At 39.1% G+C, this 10,479-nt stretch overlaps 1 protein-coding gene across 1 annotated transcript; it reads left to right on the forward strand.

Moving 5' to 3' along the window:
- The first annotated feature begins 1,376 nt into the window (after positions 1–1,376).
- LOC138951887 (iron-sulfur cluster assembly 2 homolog, mitochondrial-like) lies at positions 1,377–8,869 on the forward strand. The gene is made up of 4 exons (XM_070323448.1): positions 1,377–1,479; positions 2,737–2,896; positions 4,641–4,759; positions 6,469–8,869. The coding sequence occupies exons 1-4, from the start codon at positions 1,433–1,435 to the stop codon at positions 6,641–6,643; spliced, it is 501 nt and encodes a 166-aa protein (XP_070179549.1). The 5' UTR covers positions 1,377–1,432; the 3' UTR covers positions 6,644–8,869.
- The last annotated feature ends 1,610 nt before the right edge of the window (positions 8,870–10,479 follow it).

Genomic DNA, 10,479 nt, shown 5'->3' on the forward strand with positions numbered 1-10,479 from the left:
GCACAAGTCTCACCCAACTGGAAGCCAGGCAGTGTTTCATATTTCGTGTCGGATTTCTTAATTTGTGTGTGTGAGGGCGGTGATTCGAGACGAACCCTCGTGGGGGAAAATCAGTTGACATAAAACGTATCATTGTGACACTGGACTATCCAAGTCCCGGCGGCTTGACTCCGCGATCCGCCGTCAAAAACATGATATGTAACTGCATTTCGTTACATTAGCCTTGTTTGAATGCAGTCATTGTTTTTAAAGTTAGAGTTGCCTCAATGTTTCTGATACATGATCGTTCATTAACAACAACGATATACTATAAGATACAGGACCTGGTCACAGTCTACGATTAGCGTTATAACTTAACTCGCAAGTATAATATAGGCTACAGTAGAGACTGTCTATATAACGACCACCAAAAGGACCAACCAAATTGGTCGTTCTACACAGTTGGTCGTAAATGGGAAGGTGAATTATAGAGATGAAAAAACCCTCATCGGGGATCATTCAGTTTGGTGGGCGTTGTTAGCAGGTTACCAAGACTCGCAAGAGCAGGTCCGACTGTCCATGTAGAAAATATATTCCCCCTTATTAAAAGGCATTTACGTAAGTCTTCTATGAAACCATCCTCAAATAAGCTCATTAATAAAATTGACACGTACACTACATACACACTGGCACTCACTTATACCAATGACACTGACACTGACACACACACACACACATACACACACACACACATACACACACACACACACACACATACACACACACACACACACACTGAAGCCCGGTGTATATACCGCTACAAATACAATGAAAAAAGAGGTAAAAAGCATTCACATGATGAAGACATGACTGCTCTACAGTACATGGTTCACAAAATTATAAACACACATATAAAGTGCAAGATAAAAGTAGCTGCTAGTCCTGCAATGTAGATTTTACAATTTTACAGTTGTACAAAAATCAAAAAGACACTTTCTTTGCGGCTTTGGGACCGACTTAGCCGACTATCAACAACTTGACTGACCGCGGCCAGTGATTTTATCGGATCGAGTCATGAACATTATGCTGGATCGCATTTCCGTGTTTAAAATAAAAGCGAAGAATGCGATTTGTCTTGAAACTAATAATTGTTGCAGTCATTATCACCGTTTTCGCCTTTTTTGACTAGTTTCTATCTAGCTTTTTGTTGTCTTTTGTGTTCTTGTTTTTCCTGATGAAGCTTCCATAAGCGAAAATTCGTACCGTCTTGTCTCGTTCTTGTATCGGTGAGTACAGTATTCCTTTGTTTTTTTAACTTAGTTTCTATCAACTCGTCATACATTTGTTTTCTTCATGGACAGATCCGTATCCTGGTCCACGTTTTCTCATCTTCTGGGGTAAACAAGACATTAGCATTATTTCCCTTGAATTACAGAAGAAAACTGCGCTGAAAATGTCTGCTGTGAGACAGTGTTTTCGTTTGGTTTCGAGCACGCGAAGGTAATCGTTTTAACGATTGTTGTTTGCAGTGAAGAGCTTTGCCAGGCAAGAACTAACATGATTTAGAATCGTTGATCTAGTTATTATGATGCTGATACTTTCTTGTGCAGATACTTTCTTGTGTTAACCGTAACCTTGCGTGTATGACTGTGCACATCCGAAAAATCGTGAACAGTTGAAACAACATTAAAATAAACTGATGTATAATTTAGACATGACTAGAGAGATAAAGAAAGAAAAAAAAGTGTATTATTTGAGATTATAGTCTTCCTCAAGAACCATCATTTTTGAGTTCATGGGAGTTCAATAAAGTTATCTTTGAGTCTGGGTCACGGTCAGAACACATTTTACCGAAGTGAAATAAGTTTTTCAGTGGAAGTCAGCGAAATCGACATGGTTTATTATTATCATTACTCAAGTAAAGGAGATCGCACTGGCTATACCCACTTGGAGTGTATACAAGATTCTGCCCCCTGTATAGACTCCGTCCGCGAAGCAAATTTGCCATTCGACAACATCATGCACTTTGCGAAAGTAACGCGAAACAGTTAATTATAAGAGTAAAAAAAAACGAAAACAATCTGATGCTGCTCGGCCTTTGCTGTTACGCAGATTACATTATCGGGTTGTACATAAAAGACCAGACACTGAATCGCATCAACACTCGGGGCGTCATTCGACGTCATATTGCGAAGGATCGAATGCTTCACTTTCGATTAATGGAATCAAAGTACGCTAGGGACAAACACAGACAGAAACAAACACACACACACAAAACTGATGTTACACGGCAGTTTATTGTTGGAGTTTGGAACACACTTGGAGTGTGTTTCGAACTGGAAATGGTTGTACACTCCGAAAAACAGATGGGGGAAGTCAATACATGTACCTCAGACTAATTTTTCATTGGCTTATACTTCCGAATACTTTTAAGGGGGCATTTCATTGGCTTAGAGTTGTAACAGAGCTTTTCATTGTCGGAGTGTATATTATATATATACACGTGGAGTGTATAATATGAGCTTTTGCCAAAGGAGATTTGGGCTGAAACTCTACATTTGTGATGTAAACTTTGATTCATTCGATCAACTGCTTAGAGTGTTTAAAGGCTGGAGGTGGGTGCTGGAGGGTGCATAGATCAAGGTGCATATTCTGGGATAGAAAGTGCAGTGCAGATGGAGAGAGAGAAGGGGGGGGGGGGGGTGTCTCTGAGTTCAAGTTTCATTTCTTCACTGATAAATCTACATGCTTTCACAGTTGTCTGACGTACTCGGCATGGAGGGCGTCACAGTCACAGACCCAGACACAGCAGAGATTCACTCGTCTAAGACTGTGTTCAACAGCATCCCAAGCAGATCTGTCCACAGATGCCTCACAGAAAGGAGAGGAGCTAAAGCTTAGTGAAGCTTGTGTGAAGGTAAGACAAGAAGCATATATGAGACAGTGACAAAAGGTCAGGTGTCATGTCTACTGTCCCGAATGACACACGATTGCTGACATTTCACCATTGCCAAAAGAATAAACAAATAAGAAATAGGTAGAACATGAATGTGAAAACTGACTTTGATTGTTGATCAGTATTTTCTATACCACTAACAAATAATCTACTTACACATAGCTGTTTGGCAAATGTATGTTGCATGGGACACACTGACATGAAAGTGGAAGATGTTTTTCCCTCTAGAGAAACTACATATCAAGTTACACTTTTTGTGCTCTTCCATTCCAGTTGGCAATCAATTGTTAACGCATGTTATTAGAAAAAATAGAACGAAAACAGATTAAAGAGAATGAAAAATGTACTGTTGATGTCATTTGGGACATACTGACATGAAAACGTCACCTTTTGTCATTGTCTCATATATACATACTCCCGATATAGCCCCTGGATGTGACAGACAAAGAGAGGATTATAACCAGTGAAATGTTATTTAACGCCCTCAAGGCTAAACCATGGGACATGTTCCCAGGTGTTACCCGGCCTTTGATGATAAATTTATAAAAGTTTTAAACTAATGTTTAAAAAATAAATTTCAAAAAGGCTGCTGTGAAGTCGTGCTGAGCTTCTAGTCACCAATTAAGGCTGAAGGGGTCTATGTCGACCAAAAGAGTGGGATTCCTTGTAGGTGGAGTTCCTGTAGGCGTTTTCCCTGTACACAGGAACCCCACCAACAGGGAATCACGCTCTTTTGGTTGACATAGACCCCATCAGTCCAATTAAGGTGCCAGAGCTGGAGGTTGGTGTCAAGTACGAGTCGTGGAGTTGGTTTAGAGACCCGGTTGGGTTGGAAATTGTGTGTCAGTGCTATGGTTGGTAATGCTGTTGCTCAAAGTGCTGGAGGGCGGTTGGGGCACTTGGCCATGATAAAACCATCAGGGGCATGATTTTAATCAAGTGAGACCTGAGTACTTATTGTAAGTCCAAATAACAACTTCTTGAGGCCGGGGATGTAAGTACATGTACATGCACATTGATCACTACATGTAATTTCAGGCATGTATATTTTGCAGGGTTTCATTTACTAGTGCGCCATGCGCCATTGGCGCATAACATCTCAAAATGTCCCATTGGAATTGTCTTCAGTGCGTCAAAGGGCGCACTGAGATTACGTACCACTGCGCCACCCCATGCACACTTTTCACGGGAGTACAATGTTCGGAATGAGCTAGGCAAAAACGCGCGCCAAGCCGAGCAACTTGCGAGTTTGTAAAATGTAATGTGATTTGCTTTTAAAATGTAATTCATTAGTATTCAACCAATTCTGCGAACTATCTGTGCTTGCGAGATTACCTCTGTGGAAACTGTCAAAAGGAATCGACATTGATCGAAACACAGACACTAACCGGAGACACTGGCAAATTCTCATATCATCATATGGCATTAAATAGCACTATTTTGCATCTTTCGTCAAAAGCATTTTCGGACCGCCTAGCCTGCTTTATGCGTTTTGCCTTCGACTATGTAGTGTCCCATCAGAATTTGGTTGAGGGGGACAAATGTCCCATTGTCTTTTTCTTCCAGGCTAAACCCTGATTTTGTGTACATTTTTAGTTTACATTACATTGTATTCCTCTCCTGTATTTATTTGTTTGTATTGATTACTTTGTGTAATTCATATTTACTTTCTGTGTGCCTTATTTGTTTTGTATTTTATCAACAGCAACTGAAGGAAATAAGCAAGAAAGACAACTCCTTCCTGCGTATTGTGGTGGAAGGTGGAGGTTGCTCAGGGTTTCAGTACAAGTTTGAGCTGGACACAAAGACTAACGAGGATGACAGGTAACTAATCTTGCAAGTTAGATCTCTTTCATGGTGAAATTCTGAGGTATATGGTTCTGAAGTGTATATGGCACACATGCATATACATACAGAGTTTTTGCTGAACTAGCTTACCCTTTTTTCAGCCACATGTTGCCGTAACTACAGATTATGTGCATGTGCCAAGGACGACTGAAAACCTCTTTAGAGGTCCTTAGCATGTGCCTTAACTGTGTAATGGCGGAAGGAGGGTGGGGGGGGGGGGGGGGGTGTGTAATAAGAGGGGTAATTGTTAATGATGGTTTTACTTCTAATAATACTGGGTCTTATTTTACAGTATTTCTAAAAACAAAGAGACTGCCAACGTTCGAAAATTCAGAATAAAAAAAACAAGAAAGGTAGGTTGTTGGAACGTTTGTTATTGACAAAACAATACATTCACAAATTATATATCGACCCAACGGTCTTTTAGGTGCACAGACAAACAATTAATAACGAAAACTTATCTGGCTGATTTTTTTCTTCCGCCTGCCACGAAGCTGCACGCGAATGAATGATTATATGACGAAATGAGTGACGTAGACAGGGAATGACGTCAGCGTAAAAAAAAAAAAAGATAGAACATGACAGAAAGAGACAGAATGAGAGAACTCAGAACTCAGAACTCAGAACTTTATTACATAAGGATAAAGGTTTTAGGCTTAGCCTAATCTTCCAACCTGTCCTTGGAACATATACAGAGAATAATTGCAAACAAAAGCAAAGACTGCGCACATACCTCATCAAAGTATTAAACTAATAAAACATCAAAATAATAATAAAAGAGAGAGAGTAAGTACGCGCGTGGTTGTATGTGACTTGTAAAGACAAAATAGAGAGAGCTAAGGTTGAATGTAGGTATAGTATACACCTAATGTGTTTACAATTACTGAGGTAAGAAGTCTAACCCTGGAATAGAAATGATAAGTGATTATATTCAATCTAGACACCAGTAGGGTGGATGTGTTGTTTTGTCAATAACATGGGGGCGGGGATGTAGCTCAGTCGGTAGCGCGCTGGATTTGTATCCATGCAGTTGGCCGCTGTCAGCGTGAGTTCGTCCCCACGTTCGGCGAGAGATTTATTTCTCAGAGTCAACTTTGTGTGCAGACTCTCCTCGGTGTCCGAACACCCCCGTGTGTACACGCAAGCACAAGACCAAGTGCGCACGAAAAAGATCCTGCAATCCATGTCAGAGTTCGGTGGGTTATAGAAACACGAAATTACCCAGCATGCTTCCTCCGAAAACGGCGTGTGGCTGCCTAAATGGCAGGGTAAAAAACGGTCATACACGTAAAATTCCACTCGTGCAAAAAAACACGAGTGTACGTGGGAGTTTCAGCCCACGAATGCAGAAGAAGAAGAAGAAGTCAATAACATTAACGTTCCAACAACCTACCTTTCTTGTTTTTTGATTCAGTATTTCTAAACAAAAATCCAGTGGCCTTTGAGATGTTGAAATGCTAATTAAGTTTTGTCTTCTAAAATCATTTGTAGTACATTGTGTGTGTAGTCGTCACCAAGTGCTGGAAAAAGTATCATTCTGTGCCAGTAATATGCAGCTAGTCTAACATTTTGAGTCATTGTTTTGCCGAGGTAAAAAGAACAAAACAAAAAAGTCCAACACAGACTGCTACCGTTTTTAACTAAACTCTTCTATTAGATCCTATTTCTTGGTTTTTGTTTTGCAGAGTGTTTGAAGAAGATGGAGCGCGTGTGGTGATAGACAAGGACTCCCTGGACTTCGTGAAAGGGTCGACAGTGGACTACTACAAAGAGCTCATCCGCTCAGCGTTTCGCATCATAGACAATCCCTTGGCTGAACAAGGCTGTTCCTGTGGAGCCTCTTTCACTGTTAAACTATGAAAGTTGATCATGTTGTGTTATAGCTGCTTGTGATAATACAGTGGAACCCCCCTTCAGAGACCCCGCAATTTAAGAATTTCCCCCTTTTAAGACTGTGGTTTTTTCTTCAGATTTACAGTGGAACCCCCTTTTAAGACCTCCAAAATCGTAGAAAATTGGGTGTTAAAAATGAGGGAGTCTGAGAAAATAAAGTCTTGATAAGGAGGTAGTCTTCAATTGGCGGGTCTTAAAATGGGGGGGTTTCACTGTACTTCTATTTTTAAAGTACCCGTCCCTTCAAAATTGGATTCTTTTTACATTTGGTCAAGTTTTGACTAAATGTTTTAACATAGAGGGGGAATCGAGACGAGGGTCGTGGTGTATGTGTGTGTGTGTGTCTGTGCGTGTGTGTGTGTAGAGCGATTCAGACCAAACTACTGGACCGATCTTTATGAAATTTGACATGAGAGTTCCTGGGAATGATATCCCCGGACGTTTTTTTTCTTTTTTTCGATAAATACTTTTGATGACGTCATATCCGGCTTTTTGTAAAAGTTGAGGCGGCACTGTCACACCCTCATTTTTCAATCAAATTGATTGACATTTTTGTAAAGCAATCTTTGACGAAGGCCGGACTTCGGTATTGCATTTCAGCTTGGTGGCTTAAAAATTAATTAATGACTTTGGTCATTAAAAATCTGAAAATTGTAATAAAATTTTTTTTTATATAAAACGATCCAAATTTACGTTCATCTTATTCTACATCATTTCCTGATTCCAAAAACATATAAATATGTTATATTTGGATTAAAAACAAGCTCTAAAAATTAAAAATATAAAAATTATGATCAAAATTAAATTTCCCAAATCGATTTAAAAACAATTTCATCTTATTCCTTGTCGGTTCCTGATTCCAAAAACATATAGATATGATATGTTTGGATTAAAAACACGCTCAGAAAATTAAAACGAAGAGAGGTACAGAAAAGCGTGCTATGCAGCACAGCGAAACCACTATCGCCCTGAACAGGCTCGTCAGTTTCACTCCGTTATGCACAAGCGGCGGATTACGGTCATTGTGAAAAAAAAGCAGTGCATTCAGTTTCATTCTGTGAGTTCCACAGATTGACTAAATGCACGCGACTTGTTAAGATTATGGAGTACTAGGTCTAAGAAGGGGGATTCCACTATAATTACTGATGAAGATTGAGATTTGAATTAACAGTCATGTGGGGTTGGTAAAATCTATTGCGTGCATGATGTATACATCTCATGCAACTATGTTAATTTATTCAGAAGAAAATGATCAGAATTTACTGATGGCTGGTGTAGTGTCAAGCAACATTTCAGTCTGATTGCTCTGTATGCTGGAATTGAAAAGGGCTGGTTGATATGGAGTCAAATATTTAACATCACCCATGCATATTATTAAAAACTTAATGATGTTAGTGAAAAAGGTTTGATGAATATTGTATTGAAGAGAAGGTATCAGTGTTGTGATATAAAGTTTCAGTGTAAAGTTAATAGTTCCAGTGTTGTTTTAGACGAGTGTTTTTTGTGTGTGTTTCTGAAAGATTAAACTGTGCTTTGTACATTTTACAGTTTGATGGCTTCAGGACTCGATATATTAAAAATGTTTAATTTCAAAAGTTGCTGACTTTTTTTTTCCACTTACTCCTAGCACTCCAGAGAGGGTCAACTTCTACAAAAGAATCTGTATTTTAAATAATGGACAAGTTGTCTCTCTCTCTTTATCTCTCTCTTTTTTTGTCACACACACCCACTGGGTTATTTGATTTGATCACACACACACACATTTATAAGGTTTACCATTGGAAGTTGTTGGCTCATACTTATTTGTTTTCCCAGAGGCTGATGGATGGGACATTAGTTGCATGCCTGTGGTGCAGCCCAAATAACAAATTGACTACATTGTTAGTATGAATCAGAATAGAAAATAGTCCTTTCATATTGTATGAAGGAAGGACTGGTTTAGTCAGTATTAATTTGACTGATGGAAAATGGTGTGTGCAATTACAGCTGATATTACTAACGCATGAAGAAAACGTCTTGCATTTTCCTTTAGATGCAAGGTTCAGTGGATGCATTTACAATGGCATGCTTGAGGTCTTCTGATATAATACATATTGTCTTAGTTTTAGATGTCATGAATCGATAATAATGTATATAAACTGTACATACAATTAAAAATACAACGAAAAGAACGAAAAGACCATTGTCTTTGTTTCTTTATTCTGTACTACTGTTTTTCATTAGTCACCTTTGTTAGCATGTGTTCAAACAGGTTGTTTTTACATTTAGTCAAGTTTTGACTAAATGTTTTAACATAGAGGGGGAATTGAGACGAGGGTCGTGGTGTATGTGTGTGTGTGTGTGTGTGTGTCTGTCTGTGCGTGTGTTTGCGATTCAGACTAAACTAATGGACCGATCTTTATGAAAGTTTACATGAGAGTTCCTAGGAATGATATCCCCGGACGTTTTTTTCATTTTTTCGATAAATGTCTTTGATGACGTCATATCTGGCTTTTTGTAAAAGTTGAGGCGGCACTGTCACACCTTCATTTTTCAATTAAATTGATTGACATTTTGGCCAAGCAATCTTCGACGAAGGTCGGACTTCGGTATTGCATTTCAGCTTGGTGGCTTAAAAATTAATTGATGACTTTGGTCATTAAAAATCTGAAAATTGTTAAAAAAAAACAAAAACATTATTAAACGATCCAAATTTACGTTTATCTTATTCTTCATCATTTCCTGATTCCAAAAACATATAAATATGTTATATTTGGATTAAAAACAAGCTCTGAAAATTAAAAATATAAAAATTATGATCAAAATTAAATTTTCGAAATCAATTTAAGTGTTATTTAGAATAAATAAAGTTTAAATTTGTGTGAGTGCGCTCAACTCTGTCTCTCGTGCAGTCGGTCCCTTCTGCGGGATGGGTTACACCGTGGAGTAGCGTGTTCGGCGGATGGGTCGGGCTGCACGTGAAAGGAATGCTGTATCGTGTGGCAGTTGTGTGTGTTGGGCCTATTGAGTAAAATATTCCTACGCCTAGATATATGTGATTGTTAGCTTTTGTATTCAGTGTTGTCAGTCAGCTTTTGGACACCGGCGCAGCAGCAGCAAACTTTTTTGCTAGCAAAGCTGACTTGGAAATTTTTACTCAGTTCTTTTTACTTCAACTTTTTATACGCAGCAGTGCAAAACGACTGACAGAGACGGTTCCAAATTCAAGTTTGATAAGTGGGTCAAACAGCTCCCTTCTACGGTGGCAGACATTTTGGTGGAGGCCGGTTTTGACACGCACATCGCACTGGAAAATGCCACGAGGGCCAGTGTGACTGAACTCAAACACTTTCATCTTATTCCCTGTCGGTTCCTGATTCCAAAAACATATAGATATGATATGTTTGGATTAAAAACACGCTCAGAAAGTTAAAACGAAGAGAGGTACAGAAAAGCGTGCTATCCTTCTCAGCGCAACTACTACCCCGCTCTTCTTGTCAATTTCACTGCCTTTGCCACGAGCGGTGGACTGACGATGCTACGAGTATACGGTCTTGCTGAAAAATTGCAGTGCGTTCAGTTTCATTCTGTGAGTTCGACAGCTTGACTAAATGTTGTATTTTCGCCTTATGCGACTTGTTTCCAATTCACATCAACACAGAGTTCCATCATCATACATACATAATGTAAACAAACTTGAGTCACATTGTGTGGTTTAGTTAGCATCAGTCAGAACGCAAAAAAAAAATACTACAGTTAACAGTTTAAGACTTGTCCCCTTTGAAGAGCTTCCTTTTTACATTTAGTCAAGTTTTGACTAAATG

This window comes from Littorina saxatilis, linkage group LG17 (assembly GCF_037325665.1).
Source record: "Littorina saxatilis isolate snail1 linkage group LG17, US_GU_Lsax_2.0, whole genome shotgun sequence".
Lineage (NCBI taxonomy): Eukaryota > Metazoa > Mollusca > Gastropoda > Littorinimorpha > Littorinidae > Littorina > Littorina saxatilis.

Coding starts and splice junctions, on each gene's coding strand:
- LOC138951887 (XM_070323448.1), top strand. CDS start 1,433: ATGTCTGCTGTGAGACAGTGTTTTCGTTTGGTTTCGAGCACGCGAAG. Junction 1,480..2,736: donor TTGGTTTCGAGCACGCGAAG/GTAATCGTTTTA, acceptor ATGCTTTCACAG/TTGTCTGACGTACTCGGCAT. Junction 4,760..6,468: donor AAGACTAACGAGGATGACAG/GTAACTAATCTT, acceptor TTTGTTTTGCAG/AGTGTTTGAAGAAGATGGAG.